The 22,530-nt window shown below is 40.2% G+C and overlaps 1 protein-coding gene across 1 annotated transcript in view; it reads right to left on the bottom strand.

Annotated features, from left to right (window-relative positions):
• LOC124615910 (zinc finger protein 442-like) overlaps positions 1 to 22,530 on the bottom strand; it is a 363,598-nt gene that overhangs the window by 220,779 nt on the left and 120,289 nt on the right. Inside the window, exon 6 of the mRNA XM_047144088.1 lies at positions 20,834 to 21,036. Within this exon, the coding sequence (XP_047000044.1) occupies positions 20,834 to 21,036 (203 nt within the window). The remainder of the gene's footprint in view (positions 1 to 20,833; positions 21,037 to 22,530) is intronic.

Raw genomic sequence — 22,530 nt, 5'->3', positions numbered from 1 at the left:
CATACAAATACTTTCAGAAACGACTTCCTGACACTTAAATCTATACTCGATGTTAACAAATTTCTCTTCTTCAGAAACACTTTCCTTGCCATTGACAGTCTACATTTTATATCCTCTCTACTTTGACCATCATCATAGCAAAACTCCTTTACTACTTTAAGTGTCTCATTTCCTAATCTAATTCCATCAGCATCACCCGACTTAGTTCAACTACATTCCATTATCCTCGTTTTGCTTTTGTTGATGTTCATCTTATATCCTCCTTTCAAGACACTGTCCATTCCATTCAACTGCTCTTCCAAGTACTTTGCTGTCTCTGACAGAATTACAATGTCATCGGCGAACCTCAAAGTTTTTATTTCTTCTCCATGAATTTTAATACCTACTCCAAATTTTTCTTTTGTTTCCTTTACTGCTTGCTCAATATACAGATTGAATAACATCGGGGACAGGCTACAACCCTGTCTCACTCCCTTCCCAACCGCTGCTTCCCTTTCATGCCCCTCAACTCTTATAACTGCCATCTGGTTTCTGTACAAATTGTAAATAGCCTTTCGCTCCATGTATTTTACCCCTGCCACCTTCAGAATTTGAAAGAGAGTATTCCAGTTAACGTTGTCAAAAGCATGCTAGAAACGTAGGTTTGTCTTTTCTTAATCTTTCTTCTAAGATAAGTCGTAAGGTTAGTATTGCCTCACGTGTTCCAACATTTCTGCGGAATCCAAATTGATCTTTGCCAAGGTCGGCTTCTACCAGTTTTTCCATTCGTCTGTAAAGAATTCGCGTTACTATTTTGCAGCTGTGACTTACTGAACTGATAGTTCGGTAGTTTTCACATGTGTTAACACCTGCTTTCTTTGGGATTGGAATTATTATATTCTTCTTGAAGTCTGAGGGTATTTCGCCTGTCTCATACATGTTGCTCACCAGATGGTAGAGTTTTGTCAAGACTGGCTCTCCCAAGGCCATCAGTAGTTCCAATGGAATGTTGTCTACTCCCGGGGTGTTGTTTCGACTCAGGTCTTTCAGTGCTCTGTCAAACTCTTCACGCAGTATCATATCTCCCATTTCATCTTCATCTACATCCTCTTTCATTTCCATAATATTGTCCTCAAGTACATCGCCCTTGTATAGACCGTCTATATACTACTTCCACCTTTCTGCTTTCCCTTCTTTGCTTAGAACTGGGTTGCCATCTGAGCTCTTGATATTCATACAAGTGGCTCTCTTTTCTCCAAAGGTGTCTTTAATTTTCCTGTAGGCAGTATCTATCTCACCCCTAGTGAGATAAGCCTCTACATCCTTACATTTGCCCTCTAGCCATCCCTGCTTAGCCATTTTGCACTTCCTATCGATCTCAAATTTGAGACATTTGTATTCCCTTTTGCCTGCTTCATTTACTGCGTTTTTATATTTTCTCCTTTCATCAGTTAAATTCAATATTTCTTCTGTTACCCAAGGATTTCTACTAGCCCTCGTCTTTTTACCTACTTGATCCTCTGCTGCCTTCACTACTTCATCCCTCAGAGCTACCCATTCTTCTTCTACTGTATTTCTTTCCCCCATTCTTGTCAATTGTTCCCTTATGCTCTCCCTGAAACTCTGTACAACATCTGGTTCTTTCAGTTTATCCAGGTCCCATCTCCTTGAATTCCCACCTTTTTGCAGTTTCTTCAGTTTTAATCTGCAGTTCATAACCAATAGATTGTGTTCAGAGTCCACATCTGCCCCTGGAAATGTCTTACAATTTAAAACCTGGTTCCTAAATCTCTGTCTTACCATTATATAATCTATCTGATACCTTCTAGTATCTCCAGGATTCTTCCATGTATACAACCTTCTTTTGTGATTCTAGAACCAAGTGTTAGCTATGATTAAGTTATGCTCTGTGCAAAATTCCACCAGACGGCTTCCTCTTTCATTTCTCTCCCCCAATCCATATTCACTCACTATGTTTCCTTCTCTCCCTTTTCCTACTCTCGAATTCCAGTCACCCATGACTATTAAATTTTCATCTCCCTTCACTACCTGAATAATTTCTTTTATCTCATCATACATTTCATCAATTTCTTCAATATCTGCAGAGCTAGTTGGCATATAAACTTGTACTACTGTAGTAGGCGTGGGTTTCGTGTCTATCTTGGCCACAATAATCCGTTCACTATGCTGTTTGTAGTAGCTTACCCGCACTCCTATTTTTTTATTCATTATTAAACCAACTCCTGCATTACCCCTATTTGATTTTGTATTTATAACCCTGTATTCACCTGACCAAAAGTCTTGTTCCTGCTGCCACCGAACTTCACTAATTCCCATTATATCTAACTTCAACCTATCCATTTCCCTTTTTAAATTTTCTAACCTACCTGCCCGATTAAAAGATCTGACATTCCACGCCCCGATCCGTAGAACACCAGTTTTCTTTCTCCTGATAACGACGTCCTCCTGAGTTTATAATATAATTTTCTCAAAACAGGGATGAAATTACAACTTCCTTCCAAACAAAAAAACTGCTGCGCAACCAGATCTTGCCATTTTCCATTTCTTTCCAAGCCAGGATCTAACCCTTTTCATCACATATTTTAAGACGGAAACTGAGGTTTTTCATACGTACTATTGAGAAAAACCTTGTTCGCGTAATGGGACTCATGTGATTCTCAAGTCTCAACTCGTGTGATATCTGAACTTGCTTTTGGCTGGCATGACTGACCACACAGATGCTGAAAATCATTTTTGCCTATATTACAACACTACCACCAGTCACACCAGTTTCAAGTTGTAAATTGCCTAACAGCTTCCAGGGGCAACATAAATTTTAATTTCAGCATTTAATATAATTGCTGACCAAATTTAAAAATTAAAAATGCTGTTTTAATCTATTTATTAAGAGAGATAATCTTATGTTAAGTGTTTACCACAGTAAGTGAAGTATTAATGTTAGAAAATGGGCATGTACTGAGGCGGTGTAACACGAGGCTTGTAAATTACCCAGACTATATTCATCCAGTATTATAGAATAAGTGCACTTGTTGCTACTTCTTTACTACGTTTCTTTCAGATTTTTGATGATGTTTTATATATGGGTGGTGAATTCTATAGACAATAAGGGCTGGGTAGTGTTCCTGATTCATCCCTAAACTAAACCATTGAAGACCATCGGCCTTACATGTCTGAAAGAACGGACCCTGCAGATGATCCACAGCTTTACGAAATATTTAAAAATTAATTCACTGACCACAAATTCCTTGACATCAGCGGTATTAGGTAGATCTACTACTAAATATTGACACATGAAAATTTGTGGTGAACTGGGACTTGAACATAAATTTCTACATCTACATAGATACTCCGGAACAACTGTTTGGTGCATGGCAGGGGGTACCTTGTACCAATACTAGTCACTTCCTTTCCTGTTTCACTCCAAAGTAGAGCGAGGGAAAAAGACTGTCTATGTACCTCCATTGTTGTTGTTGTTGTTGTTGTTGTTGTGGCCTTAAGTCCAGAGACTGGTTTGGTTCAGCTCTGCGTAACTGTTGCAACCTACAACATCCTGAATCTGCTTACAAGGGAACCTCCCCATCGCACCCCCCCCCCCCCCCCTCAGATTTAGTTATAAGTTGGTACAGTGGATAGGCCTTGAAAAGCTGAACACAGATCAATTGAGAAAACAGGAAGAAGTAGTGTGGAACTATGAAAAAATAAGCAAAACATACAAACCGAGTAGTCCATGTGGAACATAAGCAACATCAAGGTGATTATGAACCTAAGAGCGCCATGGTCCCGTGGTTAGCGTTTGCAGCTGTGGAACAAGAGGTCCTTGGTTCAAGTCTTCCCTAGGGTAAAAGTTTGATTTTTGATTTTCAGACAATTATCAAAATTCAGGCACTCACACATAATCAATTTCACTCTCCAAAATTCCAGGACATGTTCAGATTTGCTTGGACATATGCAGGATTTGACGGTCTACACATGGAAAAATTTGAAAAAGTTAAAAACTTATGTTTTGACAGAGCACTGTGCGACTATGAAACTGTTGCATTCATTTGTTGCAGTTTATGTGACAAATTCTTTTGTTTTCATTACTTTTTGGGAGTGATTATCACATCCACAAGAAAACCTAAATCGGGCAAGGTAGAAGAATCTTTTTACCCATTCATCAAGGGTACAAGTTAGGTGGGTCGACAACATATTCCTGTCATGTGACGCATATGCCGTCACCAGTGCCGTATAGAATATATCAGACGTGTTTTCCTGTGGAGGAATCGGTTGACCTATGATCTTGCGATCAAATGTTTTCGATTCCCATTGGAGAGGCACGTCCTTTCGTCTACTAAGGGCACGGTTTTGCGGCGCGATCGCAAAACACAGACATTAAACTTATTACAGTGAACAGAGATGTCAATGAACGAACGGACAGATTGTAACTTTGCAAAAATAAAGAAAGTAAAATTTTGTCTCGAGGGTAGACTTGAACCAAGGTCCTCTCGATCCGCAGTTGCTCACGCTAACCACGGGACCACGGCGCTCCTCAGCACGCAAGGTCCTAGATTGTTGTCTATGTTGTGCATGGACTGCTCACTTTGTATATTTTGCTTATTTTTTTCATAGTTCTACAGAACTTCTTCTTGTTTCCTCGATTGATCTGTGTTCAGCTTTTCAAGGCCTATCAACTGTGCCAACTTATAACTAAATCTGAGGGGGGTGCGATGGGGAGTTTCCCTTGTTAGTATATGCATCTCTTGGTCTCCCTCTACAATTTTTACCCTACACGCTTCACTCCAATTCTAAAATGGTGATACCTTGATGTCTCAGATATGTCCTACTAACCGATCCCTTCTTTTAATCAGGTTGTGCCACAAATTCCTCTTCTCCCCAATACTATTCAGTACCTTCTCATTAGTTACAAGCTCTACCCATCTAATCTTCAGCATTCTTCCGTAGTATCACATTTCGAAAGCTTCTACTCTTCCTTTCTAAACTATTTATTGTCCATGGTTCACTTCCATACATGGCTACACTCCACAGACATACTTTCAGAAAAGACTTCCTGACACATGAATCTATACTCAATGTTAACAAATTTCTCTTCTTCAGAAACATTTTCCTTGCCATTGCAAGCCTACATTTTACATTCTCTCTACTTCGACAACATCAGTTATTTTGCTCCTCAAATATCAAAACTCATCTACTACTTTAGGTGTCCCATTACCTAATCTAATTCCCTCAGCATCACATGATTTAATTTGACTACATTCCATTATCCTTGTTTTGCTTTTGTTGATGTTCATCTTGAATCCTCTTTTCAAGACACTTTCCATTCCATTCAGCTGCCCTTCCAAGTTCTTTGCTGTCTGTGACAGAATAACAATACCATCGGCGAACCTCAAGTTTTCATTTATTCTGCGTGGACTTTAATTCCTACTCCAAATTTTTCGTTTGTTTCCTTTACAGCTTGCTCAATATACAGACTGAATAACTTGGGGATAGGCTACAACCCTGTCTCACTCCCTTCTCAACCACTGCTTCCCTTTCATGCCCCTTGACTCTAATAACTGCAGCCTGCTTTCTGTACACAAATGCTAGAAATGTATATTTGCCTTTTCTAAATCATCTTGTAAGATACACCGTAGGGGCAGTATTGCCTCACGTGTTCCAACATTTCTACAGAATCCAAACTGATCTTCCCCGAGGTCGGCTTTTACCAGTTTTTCCATTCGTCTATAAAGAAATCATATTAGTACTTTGCAGCCATGACTTATTAAACTGACTGTTTGGTAAGTTTCACACCTGTTAACACCTGCTTTCTTTGGGATTGGAATTATTATATTCTTCTTGAAGTCTGAGGGTATTTCGCCTGTCTCATACATCTTGTTCATCAGATGGTAGAGTTATGTCATGGATGGCTCTCCCAAGGCTATCAGTAGTTCTAATGGAATGTTGTCTATTCCCGGGGCCTTTCTTTGACTTAGATCTTTCAGTGCTATGTCAAATACTTCACACAGTATGATATTTCCCATTTCATGTTCATCTACGTCCTCTTCAATTTGCATAATATTGTCCTCAAGTACATTGCCCTTGTGTAGACACACTATACACTCCTTCAACCTTTCAAATTTGTCTTCTTTGCGCAGTACTGGTTTACCATCTGAGTTCCTGACATTCACACAGCTACTTCTCTGTTCCCCAAATGTCTCATTAATTTTCCTGTAGGCAGTACCTATCTTTACTTTAATGAAATATTCTTCTAAATCTTACATTTGCCCTTTAGCCATTTTGCACTTCCTGTCAGTCTCATTTTTTAAACATCTGTATTTCCTTTCACCTACTTAATTTGTTGCATTTTTAAATTTTCCCCTTTCATCAGTTAAATTTAATATCTCTTGTGTTACCTAAAGATTTCTGCTAGCCCTATCTTTTTACCTACTTGATCCTTTACTCTCTTCACTATTTCATCTATCAAAGCTACCCATTCTTCTTCTACTCTATTTCCCCTGTATTTGTCAATCATTCCCCAATTCTCTCTCTGAAACACTCGACAACCTCTGATTCTTTTATTTTTCCAGGCCCCATCTCCTTAAATTCCTACCTTTTTGCAGTTTCTTCAGTTTTAATCTACAGTTCATAACCAATAAATTGTGGTCAAAGTCGACACCTGCCCCTGGAAATGTCTTACAATTTAAAATCTGGTTACTAAATCTCTGCCTTATATAATCTATCTGAAATCTTCCAGTGTCTCCAGGCCTCTTCCATGTATAGAACCTTCTTTCATGATTCTTAAACCAAGTGTTAGCTACGATTACGTTATGCACAGCGCAAAATTCTACCAGATGGCTTCCTCTTTCATTCCTTGCCCGCAGTCCATATTTACCTACTACCGCTACTTGGCATATAAATTTGTACTACTGTGGTCGGCGTGGGCTTCGTGTCTATCTCGGCTACAATAATGCATTCATTATGTTGTTCGTGGTAGCTTATTCACCCTCCTATTTTTTTATTCACTATTAAACCTACTCCTGCATTACCCCTATTTGACATTGTATTTATAACCCTGTATTCACACAGTCAGATATCTTGTTCCTCTTGCCACTGAAATTCACTTATTCCCACAATATCTAACTTTAACTTATCCATTCTTTAGCCTATACCTCCGCATGAGCACTAATTTCTTGTATCTTATCTTCGTGGATCTTCTGTATGTTGGCGGCAGCAGAATTGTTCAGCAGTCAACTTCAAATGCTGGTTCTCTAAATTCTCAACAGTGTTTCTAGAAAAGAACATCGCCTTCCCTCCAGGGATTTTCATTTGATTTGCCAAAGCATCTCTGTAACACTTAGGTGTTGTTCAAGCCTACTGGTAACAAATCTAGCAGCTCACCTTTGAATTGTTTTGATGTCTTCCTTCGATCCGACATGGTACAGATCCCAAACGCTCAAGCAGTACTCAAGAAGAGGTTGCACCAATATCCTATATGCAGTCTCCTTTACAAGTGAACCACTCTTTCCTAAAATTCTCCCAATAAACCAAAGTCGACCACTCGCTTTCCCTACCACAGTTCTTACATGCTTCTTCCATCTCACATCATTTTGCAGTGTTATGCCCAGATATTTAAACAACTTGACAGTGTCAATCAAGACACTAGTAATGCTGTATTCGAACATTACTGGTTTGTTCTTCCTACTCATCTGCATTAATTTACTTTTTTCCACATTTAGGGCTAACTGCTATTCATCACACAAACTGGAAATTTTATCCAAGTCACCTTGTATCCTCCTATAGTCACTCATCTTCAACACCTTACTGTACACCACAGCATCATTAGCAAACAATTGCAGATTGCTGCCCACCCTGTCTGCCAAATCATTTATGAACATATAGTACAACAGCAGTCCTATCACACTTCCCTGGGGCACTCCTGATGATACTCTTGTCTCTGATGAATAAGTTCACGTACCTGTGAACTTATTCCATGTGCTTGTACCTTCATTAACAGCCTGCAATGGGGCACTGTAGCAAATGCTTTCCAGAAATCTATGCCTTTCATTCATAGTTTGCAGTATATCACACGAGAAAAGGGCAAGTGGAGTTTCACATGAGTGGTGCTTTCTAAAATCGTGCTGATTCGTGGACATAAGCTTCCCAGTCTCAAGAAAGTTTATTACAATCAAACTGAGTATATGTTCAAGGATTCTGCAGCAAACAGAAGTTAGGGATATTGGTCTGTAATTTTGCGAGTCCATTCTTTTACCCTTCTTACGCACTGGAGTCACCCATGCCTTCTTCCAGTCACTTGGGACATTGTGCTCGCGAGAGATTTACGATAAATGCAAGCCTGGTAAAGGGTGAATGTCGTAAAGTACTCTTTGTAAAATCGAACTGGGATTCCATCCAGACCTGGTGATTGATTTGCTTTCAAATTTTTCAGCAGTTTTCCTATGTGAGGGATGCTTATTAGTATGTTGTTCATACAGGAGTCTGTCTGTTGGTAAATGATGGCAGGTCTGTACGATTCTCCTTTGCGAACGGGTTCTTGGATGTGGAATTTAAAACTTCAGCTTTCAGTTTGCTATCTCCAACTCCCATGTCAGACTGGTCAATAAGGGACTGAATGGAAGCTTTAGACCCGCCTAGCAATTTTACACAGGACCAGAATTTCCTCAGGTTCTCTGCCAGACCTTTTGCTAAGGTGTGACAGTGGTAGTTATTGTATACTTCGCGCATATCTTTTCACATACACATGAATCTCTACTAACCTTTGCTTGACATCATTTGAGCATTCCCTTTTGAACTGAGAGTGCAGCAGCCACTGCTTCTATAGTAGTTTCTGAATTTTGTTATTAAGCTATTGTGGGTCTTTTCCATCCTTTATCCATTTACTGGGAACATAACTTTTCAGACCACCATTTACAATCTGCTCAAACTTTCCCCATAATTCCTCTACATCCATCTTTCTGCAACTAAGTAATACCAATTCATTGTCTAAGTGGGATGCTAGCAACTGTGTATCTGCTCTAACTATCTCATAGTCTTCTTGACTGTTTTATTAACTTTTGTAATCATAGTTGTGATAATGACATCATGATCGCTAATCCCCATTTCTATACTGACATTGTTGATAAAGTATGGGCTGTTTGCGACTGCAAGGTCTAAAATATTTCCATAGCATGTAGGTTGCCGAGCTAGCTGCTCGAGACAATTTTCAGAAAATGTGTTAAAAGTATTTTGCATGACTGTCTATCTGTCTGTCTGTCTGTCTATCTGTACCCCCCGCAATGAATCCATAGACATCTCGGTCTATAATCAGCAGGTTAAAGTCCCCTCCAACTAGTATTGCATGATCTGGGTATTTATGTACTATTGACCTTAGACTTTCTTTGAATGACTCTGGAACTGTCAGCAGAATTGGATGGCCAGTACAAATAGCATAAAATTAATTTGGTTTCACCTACACCTGTTATATGCGACCAGATAACTCAACTTCGACCTCACTAGAGACAATATTTTTGTCAACTGCAATGAACACTCCCCCTCCTACAGCCTCTATCCTGTCTTCCTGATATACATTCCATGGCTCGCTAAATATATCAGAACTTTCCACTTCTAGTTCCAGCCAGCTCTTGGTCCCAAGAATAATCCGAGTGCGAGAACGTTCGTAGAGGGCAGAAAATTCGGGAACTTTATTTATACTTCAACAGTTTACTGACAAAATTATGACAGTCAAAGTGTCTTTATTCTGAATGCTGTTTAACTTCCCTTGCTGCATATTGATTGGTGAATGTTCATCGGAGCACCTCAAACTACTGCCTAGCCTAAAAAACTCTCATTTGCACTGGACAAGTACTCTGATACCAGAGTAGCAGCTTCCTTTGTGTAGTGCACCGCTGACCTATCAAGGGGAGTCCTACAAATCCTAACACAATAACCTAGGTCTAGAAATCTGCAGCCAAGACCATCACAGAGTCAATGAAGCCTTTAGCTGAGACCCTCCACTCAGCTCCAAACCAAAGTACCCGATCACCTCTGGAAACAATGCTGCAAATTGCGAGCTCTGCTTGCATCCCACACACGAGGCCAACAGTCTTCACCACCTCTGCCAGCTGCCTGTACAATCCGAGGATCACCTCAGAACCAATGCGACAGGCGACGTTGCTGCCAATGTGAGCCACAACCTGCTGACAATTGCACCCTGTATGCTTGACAGCTGTGCAGGCAAGGCCACCTTCACATCTCGGATGAGGCTCACTGGCAGACATACCGAGTGCACACTGGTTTTCTTTCCAGCTCTAAATGCCATCTGCAAGGGACTCCGTAACACACTTAACAATGGAGCTCCCAATTACTAATACCCCCCCCCCCCCCTTCCCCCCGTGTGCCTGCCCAGACCCTGGCGAATGGGTGAGGCCAAGCCTCCAGTCTCCACACTGGCTCACCACCTCAAGTGAAGCAAACATGTTACCACCCACCTCTCATCCTGCTATGTGGGTGGATCCATAACGTTGGGTGCACTAGCAGGTGACTCAGAAGCAGAGCCCATGGCCAAAACTAGCAACAGTTACGGTGTCACATGCAACACACCAGATTTTCAGCTATCGCTATAGCCTGAGGCAGCAGCCTGAAGGTGACTGACCATAGTTACAAGTGCATTCAGTTGTTCATGAACTCTGGCCAGCTCCTCCTGTGTCCGCACACAGCACGCACACATCCCAGCCATCCTAGCCATCCTAGCAAGACTAACTCAAGAAGCAAATTATAAAAGCAGACAGAATTCGAGATTTGCAACTTGCTACCATCCTGTTTTGTCATCAATGGATGCCGATGAGTTAATGAGCTAAGTAGCTGGTTGTTCAGTGAGCAACTTGTGCGCTACAGACTGAATAAATTTACTCTTACAAAAGCACAAGATTAAACCTCTTAAACAGAAAATACAGGCACTAAATTTAATAAATATTCCTGTTTATTGCAAGTGGTTACCTTGAACACCTTTTCCATTTGTTGCTGGTTATACAGTGTTACCAACTGTGATTATCAAACATGTGTACTTTTATTTGACAGCAGCCCTATTTCTGATTTTTTTTATTTATTTATGCTTTTTTTTATTTTTTATTTATTTTTTTTTTTTTTTTGTGGGTCTTCTGCCTTTATTTAGCCACTTAAAAGTAAAATAACCACCACATACAACAACCCATTTGAAGGAAAGAGGTTTTCTTGGTCCCTTAGTCCCTGTACTTCATGCTGCTTGGAAATACTGCCAAGCAATATGATCCAACAGTGTGTGGCATTCTAGTAAGTAGCCATTACCTACAGTGAACAGTCCCTTGTCTGAAGCTGATCTGTGCTGGTGCACAAGTGGAAAAAATGATGAATGAAGAAGCTACCCCTGGCCCATCCATATCTACAGCTCTGTCAACACATGATGAAGCGAGAAAAATTATAATAAATGTCGCACAATGTAATAAATGTCGCACAATGCAGTGAATGAAAGAAAATGGAAACAGCTAAGCACACTAGTGGGATGAATATTTACTTAATACTGATAACTGTATTAACACTGCAACAACCCCGCCCCCTCCCCACTGGTACTAAACCTCCAGAGATGTCTCAGTTTAGCCAGTGAATCTGTAGATGGTGGTATAAGGGGCACATAGCATAACTGGCCACATTTTCCCACCCGAGTTTTACAATAATGAAGCTAGTCCATACTTGAACTGACTTAGCCACTGCATAGAAATTCTTCCTACCTGTTATGTGGAGATGCTCTCATAGTTTTATGTCCCCCTTGCAGAGCCATAGCAGTGTCATTGGATTCTGAAGGTTTTACATTATGAAGTGGGAAGAAGTTTCATGTGCACATAATTTGTATATGGGATGCTATTATGGTGTGTTTATTTAAGAAACACTGGGAAATGAAATGGTTCAGACTGACATTAAGTGAATTATTAATGGTAAGAGAGCATGGTCTACCACATCAACAGATCAAATGGTACCCTATCGACGACTGCCAACTATGGTGCACAACCTACAACTTGAGTGTACAATTGGTAAAGTTCATGTAAGCTTTTACTTCTTTGATTATGTCAAATCAATCAGTGTTTCCTGGCACTGTAAAAATTGCTGAAAGATAGTATTTATGACTCGTAGACTCCTCCTAATGTCTGAGTACCAAAAGAAAAGTTTTGTTAGCAAATATTTAAGAACAACAACTACAAACAGTGGAAAATGCAGAACAGAATGTAACAATTATGAGAAGGAAAGTTGCTGTTCACCATATAGAGGAGATGCTGAGTCGCAGATAGGCACAACAAAAAGACTCTCACAATCAAAGCTTTCGGCCATTAAGGCCTTCGTCAACACTAAACACACACACACACACACACACACACACACACACACACACACACATATACACACAAATGCAACTCACACATGCGACTGCAGTCTCAGGCAACTCAAACCACACACAGAGTGGGTGAGAGTCTTTTCGTTGTGCCTATCTGCAACTCAGCATCTCTGCTATATGGTGAGAAGCAACTTTCCTTCTCATAACTGTGAACAACAATTACTTGATTCACAACAAAAAAAAAGTACTTTCTGTTCGTATCTCTTTGCTGACATCACAAGTGATTTCTGCATCGGCACCTCATCCCACTGGCTATGAAAGCGCCAGATTGCCAACCACATCTGCTAGTCAGTGCGGGAACCTACCAATCATTCATTACTCTGTATGTACTGCAGCACTGATACATTCACTCCACATTATGCCAAGTAGCAAAGCTGGAAATAAAGTAAAATGTGCTCTTATCTGCAACAAGAGTAACAAGCATAATTGTTTAAAATGTAGTTTGTCTCTTCCTGCTTAAATAATTGCGTTACAACAGCCTCAATTTAATTTTAATACTACTAATAAGCCTTACATTTAACACAAATGTCTTTATATATGTGATTTCGCAAAATCTCATTATTCCCTCACATCATCTGTGCTGTAGCAAATGACTGGTACGAAGTGCAAAGTTGCCAGTAGTGATTCCTCACACCTTTCTGCACACTGTGGCTACACAAATGATTATTCTGCCACTACCAAGGTTATTACCACTCCACTCGATGAAATGACCAAGCAAGCATTCAAAAACTATTGGTTTATCAACACAAGATGGCGGATCCTGGCTAGTCGTGGTGTTGGAGAACTACAGAATGCAAGCTCTGTCCCCATCACCATCAGCGTCTTTGAAGAGGAAGAAGGAAGTGGTAGAAGGTAAAGGTAAGAGACAGTGGAGTAACAAATTTTGCCTGTGGGACACCTATACACTTATATGCTCTAAGGTCACAAGGTGGTCCATCATACTGACTGAAGTCTTTCACTTCCCTCAGTGCACGGTTCGCACACAACGTGGGCGCAGCCCTCAGGAATGGCAAGTAACAGCACCAACCTGGAACATCGAATATAAGGTGACGAAAGTAGGGAAGCTGAGGGCCATCAACACAATCACTATCCTGGACCTCGGTCATTAAGGTATGGTGGGTGCCCTCAAAGTACGCCCACTAAAGACCAGCACACTATTCACCAGATAATGAGATGGTATGCTGCCCAACTGTCAATGGACATTAAGGCTGACCTTCAACACTCGGGCAGTAATGAACAAAATACAACAACTGTGATGCTTTTTAAGAAATTTCAACTCACAATTTAGAGCCAACTACAAAGATGATACTGCAAGTCTGGCATTGGCAGAACAGGGGTTTGATAGTTGGGGAGGGGGATTCGAAAATAATATTTGGAACAGCTGATAGGGATGTGATCTACAACAGATAAATGCCACTATGTGACAAGTGCAGAGGATAGGACATTCTCGAAAAAAAAATACAGTTCCATATGACCCACTGGAAAACATGAGGAAGGACATATTTAATGACACATAACATATTTACCCTATGCTTTGACTGCTGCGCATTAGTGGCACACACTATGGAGTTAGTGACAATACTCAACAAAGCCTTGGACAGTCAGGAACTGACTAGATATTATTGACACCCAGCTGACCGTTGAAAGGCTACTTCAAATCCATCACTGATACCTGCATTGAAGTGGCTGAGGTGCAAGAAGCACTCAATCGTGCCACTTGTGGGCACATAGCATCGGTACTACTGTTGATGAGGGAATGTTTTGGGGGGTTATAGAAGGTTTGGGGTTGCTGTTGACACTGGAGGAAATCTCCTTGCATTTATTCTACTGTGGGGCTGATGTAAATGTAACATTAGATGGAAGGGGTTACAAGTATGGGCACAAATATCCCTGAAGTGTCGAGAGTATCAGTTTGAGTGTTACACTTTACCTGGTAGCATGCAGGGTGCTGCATAGTCTCTTGGTTGCCCTCTACAGAAACTCCCACAAGCTTATTACTGCCTCAAAATTGCTACAGTGCTAAGACAAGCAAATCCACAGCTGCCACAAGTTTCCCAAAGTGAAATTCCCTGATATTTCCCTGATTTCCAGACAAGTTTTAGCATTTTTCCCTGACAAATTTTGAGATCTCAAGGGTAGGAAAAGACGTAAGTAGACAAAGAAATGCAAGGACTTCAGTGTTTCTGCCCCGTATGAGCAAAAGTCTTGAGTACTAACATCAACATCTTTTATAACGAACTGTTTATAGACGGAGAAAGCAAGCCAAATAGTATGTGTATTTCATTAAGCCATTGTTATCTTATTTCAATAAAACAAAACACATTTGGTGACAAAAACATGCATTTCCTTGGAGACACAAGACAGATTTAAAATACCTTCACTGATTTCAGAAATAACCTCAGAAAAAAGTAGGCTTCTCAAAAGAAGTGTTTGAGGTAAGAAAGAGTTGTGTAAATCAACACTATAGGTGACCACCAATAAAATGTTGGTTCTACTATGTTTGTTACTGTCAGTTATTACCCACTGTGTCGTGCCTGTTATTTTACAGGTATTGTGTGATTTTCCTTTCAAGAAATATGAACACATAGTGTACAAACCACCAGTGACTGCCACAATTTTCTTTTCCTTATCACCCATACTTCCTAATGTATAAATTACCTTTGAAGTGCCAAAATGTACTAGAATAAATAAAATATCTATAAAATGCTGCACTATACCATTTCCTTGTGGTGAGACAGCTGAAACTCCTGAAAGTCGTCGCCTGTGGCCTCTGACCTACCGAGGAGCACCGCAGTCCAGGGTCCTCAGATAAACCATGAAAATCTGCTGTATTATGCCTCACATAAACATACCTGGCCTGTATTCACATCAGTGAGACTAGATACGATGGGCAGGGCTTGCACATTTAGTGGGTAATGATGGGCTTCAGATCGGCAGACCAGATCCTTTACAGATACCCAACGGAAGTGGCCTACGGTTTTGGTCTGTCATGGAAGTCCACTTGTATGGCCAGCTATTCGCATGCCACAGACACCATGTTGATGAAATGAGACTGTGCTGACAAATCAATGCAACAAGTAACCTGCGCAAATACTCTGAGAATCAATACTAATGAGAATAGGCAGCAACTCACCACAAAGATGATTGCTGAGCCGCAGACTGGCATGTATAAATGACAATCACACTCTCAAAACTAAACTATCAGCCATAGCCTTTGTCAAAAAATGAGAGCACTCACACATTCACACCAACACTCACACACAACCCATCCACACATGACCACCATCTCTGGCCACTGATAACAGTTTCTGAGAATCAGGTCCAAACAAACCACTCCTCACACCTCCCTGCCTCTCGTCAGCAGCTGCCAGACTAGTGGCAAGAAATGGTGGCAGCACTGACTGCAAGCTGAGGTGAGTGGTACGAAGGAGTGAAGCAGTAAGTATGTGGGAGTAGCAAAGTGGCACACGTAATCTGCTATGCCCAACCAGCGACAATGCATGACACCTGAGTAAACAAATCATTTCATCTACTGAGACAAAAACAGGATTTTTCCAGAGATTTTTTCAAATTATCCCTGATTTCCTCTACACATTTGAAATTTCCTGATATTCCCCAATTTCCGGAAATTGTGGCTACCCTGAAATCCCACAATCTCGATCCTTATCATTGCAGGGTTTTGTGGGCTCAGCTGGTTTTGTGCAGAATCTCCACATTTAACTGTTCTCAGGAAGTACTCACTACGCTGACTATTGTCAAAGGCTTGGGCTTTACTACCTTTTGAGTAGTGCAAGTGGTTGACACATTTGCACACATTACAACCAGGGTCGTCTACGTGGAACATGTGACCTAGAAGTAGAGAGTCAGGGTTTAATGATCAACGGGACATGTCTCTCTTTTCAGTTACCTGAAACCATTATAGACCCCAAACCAGAACATTTTCACTGATTTACCTATCTCATTTCTCTTTCAAGATCCTGCTCTCTGAAAACCAAAAATACTCTACCATGGTCCAACTTATAGCTACCCATCACGGACCAATTGATAGCAGCTAAGAATCGGCCCCTTACATTGGAAAACTTTGCATCAGACACCTAAGTCTAGATTGTAGTACATGCTGTCCACTGCTGTCACAAATGGAGAAGTATTCAGATTCACCAGCCACTGTCTTTCCACCTGTAAGTCTATGCCACTGGTACTTAAGCCACTGACTAAAACTCTATAAACCCTGTGGAGAATTATGGCTTCCACCTGTTACTTATAGGTATGTTTCCAGTATCTTCACAGCTAGCTTTCCTCAAAGCAACACCACACTAAATTTGGAAACTGAATTGCACCAAAGGGGGGAAGAACATAGTGCCACAGACAGAATAACATGAGGAATAATGTGGCAATGTGCTGTTTATTATACACAAAGTTATGCAGCTGATGACACTTTTGACCTGCTAACTAACCCCAGCATTTCTGCAACATGTGGTAAAACTCGTATAACTAAGTGCCAATGGAGCAACTGCCCACATGGGCCTCCACCGCCAGGCACCAAACTAGCTCAGTGCACGGATATAATGAATGGGCAGGGTGATGACATACTGAGGAACAAGGAGTTGGCTGACATTTCATCAGACCTGTATATCGGACCAGATGACTCCGCCAGGCAGCTCCAGGTCACAACCGTAAGGGTCTGAGGTTTGAACCTGTGGAATCCTGCTAACTTGATGGGATTTACCAAGTCGCTACCAGCTAAATTAACCAAGTCGCTACCAGCTAAATTAACCAATCACTTCATCTTAAGAGGTCACTGCACAACCACCAGTTGGCTACCACTGAAGTGTATCATAATTGTGCTGCTTTCTAATGGTGTATGAGTGTTGCCATCAAGGTTGCCTTCACTACACTGGGTAAGAAGACACTAAGGGTTGACATCAGGCTGCACCTGTCAGAGGAGAACACACATTTTGTGCCTACACCTGCTCATTGTATCAACAAAAAAGTTTTACTGTAATCCGTCTATCTTGCTGCGACCATCCTCCCTTTTGACAGACTCCTGGTTGCCTCGCCTGCCAATCGAACCTGCAATGCCTCTGTGTGAGAGGGGATACACCATCCTGATCGAGCGTACAAACCCCTCAATGATGGACTGTGGAAGTCATCCGTTATGGGAAAAACACAGTCCAAAACATAACAACCTAGATTTTGTGTGTTACACTGAAGTATGGGTACGACTAAAATTAAAAGGTAGGAAAGCAATCACAATAACTGTCATTATTGATTCATTCTTTAAAGTAATAGTAAATTCAATACACACAAAAGGAATGTGGGCACTACTACAACAATGTTGGCTATCATTTCCCCGCAGTTTATAAGTTTCATGACAGGTATGTTATGCAGTATCTTGAATGTAAGCATAAAGATTACAGTGATGCTCAGAATGTACTACTTGCTACATAAAACTAATGTAATGTGAAAAGTCCAATTTTTACTTCTGATATTACTCAATATTCCAACAGTTCATTTCTAAATCTTACTACATTTGAAGTATCTACAATGACAATATATTGATAAACTCCTAGTGTGGACACTGCAATGTGGCAGTGAGTCCCGAGCACCCGAAGGGATAGTGGTGATGTGGGTGAACAACCCCTGTCTTTCTCTTGCCAGACAGCCCACATCTGTGATTTATGTTTCAGAGAAAGTAGAATTGTCACTCAGTGACAGGTTTTGCCAAACCACCGTGGTATTGCGCCAGTTGTACTTGTTCATTGTGATGGGCCAAGATTAGTTTTTCACTCAGTTCAGCATACAAAAACAAAATGATTAACAGGCCAAAGAAAAGTGGAATACACAAAGCATTTAGTATGGTTTACGACTCAATTGCTTGCCGAGGTCAGCAGCATTGTAAACAACATCGTATAGTCTCGACCCCTAGTGGTATCTTACGCAAAGTCCAACACTGCAACTCTGAAGCATCAGAACAATAATAAAAAATTGTAATGATATGGAAATGATAGATTGGAACTCACCACACAGAGAGGAGGCATCAAGACACTATCACAATCTATCATTTCCAGATTCCTATATTCTGTCCCGGACTTTCCTCTGTTCGACAAAGAATGTATTACTTTTGTGAATCACCATTGGTTGATTAATGATCTCTCAATACTTTGCCATTGCTATCTTGCACTTATTAATAGCTATATCAAACAATTGGCTAATGACAGAATTACAGTACTACAAAACTGTAGTAAAGAAGTAAATAATGTACTACTTTAAAACTACAAAAGCTGCAGAGAATTAAATGTGTGGACTGTTGCTACAAGGATTCAGTAGAATATTTGCCAAAAGAAATATCCCAAATTTACTCTGGAGATTTTATGAGAACATCCACCACATTCATATTGTCGAACTTCAACTGATACTGCACAATACACTGTTACAGAAAACAGAACAATCAGCAAAAGAGATTACTATAAAATGTAACATATTACATGCAAGCCACAGACAGCTGCTAGAGGTGGCAATCAAGAATGGCAATATGCTGTTATAAATAATTTCAGAAATCATGTATGAGCACAAACAAAGAGCATAATCTCAGTATAACAGGATTATACAAATATTGTATACTAAGAATGGTATGCTTCATGTACTATGAATCAATCATGTACTCAAATGAGATAGAGTGTTTACATGGAGAGCTGGAATGTAGCAGCTAAAACAAATTTCAAGAATGAATATTCCAGTGTTTACAGAAACTGTAATGTGAAATCAGTTTATAGAGAATCAAATTTGGGAGTGCAAGTATACACAATGATTTACAGTCATCTATCAAACAGCTCACTGCAATGGATCACAGAATGCACCTGCATTTGAAATTAATGGGATCAAAATCATTATAATCCAAATTTAGGTTTTGGATAGTGACCGCTGTGATTAGTTTCTTGAAGACTCTACACAAAATTTTCTTTTCCATCTTTTTCCACCTAGTTTAGTAATCTGTAAACATCAACTTCCTAAGAACAATAAAAACTCAGAATTTTCTTTCTTCTCCTATCTGTGTAGGATGCTGGACAAATTCTGGTCAAAGAATGTATGAACACGTGACCAAATGTACCATATAAGATACATTTCTGAAGAGAGATAACCTGTTCCCAGATGGTAATGATGTAATTCATAATGACACATCTGTTGTGGTGGAGTTTAATAGGTACGAAATTTGATGTGCTGTGTTTTTGTGTGCCATTTGAGCAGTTACGCAGTATACAAAGAGTCAGATCTCTGAATTTTCTGGAATGCAGTTGAGAGAGCTGGATAGCCTCAGTTATCAGTCCTAAAGCAGTGATGCCTTTAACCCTGTCTCACGAGTCAAAGCAAGGCTGGTGATACACATTGAAACTGATTAAAGGCCTGGAAGTGTGGAGGATTGATACTAGTCAACCACTAAACAATCCGAGTAAATCTGCTGATAAATATACTGGGTAATTTGTCTTGGGTGCCATATAGTGTTACGAGTGCACAGATGCTGGCTGTGGCCAATTGATTTCACTCAATCCACAGGAGCAGGTAGACTGAGGCAAAATAAACATATGACACAAATGTGGGAAAATGTAGAGTAAGAAATCTGGTGTTGAAAACAGACAACGTCATACAGCACAGGGAATAAAACACTAACTTATTACATGAACATGAGAGCTGTACCCAGACTGAACTCCTCCTGCTGTTTTAATGTTCATCAATCTGATAAAATGAGCAGAATAGATCGGTCTTCGGAAATTTCTCACATCTATTTATTTAATAGATTTGTTTCCTATGTGCAGCAGAAATTTGTGGAGTCTTGGCAGCAACAATGCCTAACCACACAGCCTGCAAAATGAGTTGGAGATCACAGATGATGTTCACATTTACCCATTTTGCAATTAAGCACCACAGACCTGAAACAAGTAGTTGCTGCAAGAATACGCACGACACTACTTCTTTCAAGGAAAGATCTATAGTTGTAGAAGAACTGATGAAAAATGAAATCTGCCCCTAAAAGCTACCTTGGAAGCAAAAAAAAAAGGATTAGTAATTCATATAATATAGAATATTATGGGACAACTAGGTAATGCAAAAGCACATAAAAGTGTTAACTGTCAGTATAAAAATGTTGTTGTGTTTTTTTTTTTTTTTTTTTTTTTTTTTTTTTTTTTTTGGGGGGGGAGGGGGGGGGGGGGCAGCCAAGACCTTCGAGCTAGCAAACTATGAGAGGCTCAGCTTTAAAATCAGCCATTAAAATGAAACAATTAAAAATCTGTACATTTTATTTGTTTCTGTTTAAGTGTTCCTCATTTCATTTCCTCCACATTCTTCTAGTTTCTAACATCACGAAAATACTGAGTTGACCGATCTATTTGTTTGAAGGGTATCTGCCACATTAAAAATCGTCACATATGACGGCCTACTCACCTATTGTCAGAAGATGTGGCACTGCAGTCCATATCTGGCAGAAGGATTTCACAATGGTCACTTGCCCCTTCATTGACAGGTGCTGCAAAATGCACATCTTCCACATTATTCCCATCTACAGTTTCTTCCATTTTCAACATCTTTGTACATTTTGTGAGGCAGTGAATACTGGGAAGTCTAGTACTGACTGAGCTTCCTAAGAACTGCAAATAAGCAAATCAGACAATAAAAGCAACTTTGCTGCACCTGTAGTCATTTAAATTATACAATTAATTAACCACACTATACATGGCTGTGTCCCTCCTTCCACCCATCTATTTCCAAACAAAAATGGGGACAGGTGGTGGGGGGGGGGGGGGGGGGGGGGGGGGAGATTGCACACGCACACACACACACACACACACACACACACACACACACACACACACACACACACACACAACATATTTAGAAATAAGCAGGAGTTGTTATACTTCCATGTATTTTTTTGATTCCACAGCCACTGAGACACAAAGAACGGTAGGAAAAATAGGATGAAGGAAATTGGGTCAGTATGATTCACAGCTGCAGCAGGCTTCTTGAGCTTACCCGAGCTACACACACATAGGTACACCATAATTATGGTAATGGAAAATCTTTAGTGAGACACAAACAGCAGAAGGAAATTCCGTAGGAGGACTCATCTGAACTGTTCTCAGCCTTGTTTATGTGCCTATCGTCACCTCAACTATTTTCTGAGGTTTTACATTAACTTCTTCCATCATTTATGTACACTGTAAGTCACTCTGAGCTGTTTTTGATACCACACGTAGTATACCAATGTCATTTAATTGCCTTCTATTACATTCATTGATGTTCTACAGCTGGTAGACGTGTGTACAAACATACATTTCTTCAATTTTACTACCATGTTCATTACAAAAAGTGTGTGTAAGCTTCTTAGGCCTTCAGCATCCATTTTATTTCAGTAATCTCCTCCCACCATGCTTCATGTTTTCCAAAAAGTGTTTATCAATAGTACTGAATTTAGTATCTTTCTTTATTTTGTCTTACATTTCCCTCTTAATTCAATTTATTATCCCATCAGTGATACCTGTATTTTACTATTTTTGTATTTTTATAACTCTTGTTTTATACTTTTTTAGAAGAGTTGATCTGTAAATGTCCAACATATTATGAAATCACAACAGATGAAGCACATGCTCAGACTGTGCAAAAGAAGGTGGGAAACTTGTTATAAGGTTTGCAAAGGAACCATCCTGCTATTTCTCTGACATGTTTGAGAAAAACAAAAAACAGTTTACATCTGGGTGTCAGATGGCAATTTGAATATTTATTTATTTATTTCAGGAAAAAAGAACAAGCTATTTTGCTGCTCCATCAGAGACAACATTAAGGTCACCAACTACAGCAAATACCCACACAAATGTAGTAATTTAGACTTCCAAACAATGGAAAATCGAGGGAGGAAAAGACAGATTGCTACTTACCATACAGAAGACATATTAAGTTGAGAACAGGCACAATTAATAGACACTTACGTAAAGGTCTCGGCCATAGCCTTCATCATGGAGAACAAAACCACCCACCCGCCCCCCCACACACACACACCATTCATACACAATTGACTGCCAACCCCACCATCTCTGGCCACATTCCGGCCCAAGATGGTAAAGTTAGTGGTCATGTGTGTATGA

The sequence above is a fragment of the Schistocerca americana genome, chromosome 5, assembly GCF_021461395.2.
Source record: "Schistocerca americana isolate TAMUIC-IGC-003095 chromosome 5, iqSchAmer2.1, whole genome shotgun sequence".
In the NCBI taxonomy this organism is placed as follows: Eukaryota; Metazoa; Arthropoda; class Insecta; order Orthoptera; family Acrididae; genus Schistocerca; species Schistocerca americana.
The sequence above is the reverse complement of the archived record's forward strand: the minus strand, read 5'-3'. Positions and strand labels throughout refer to the sequence as shown.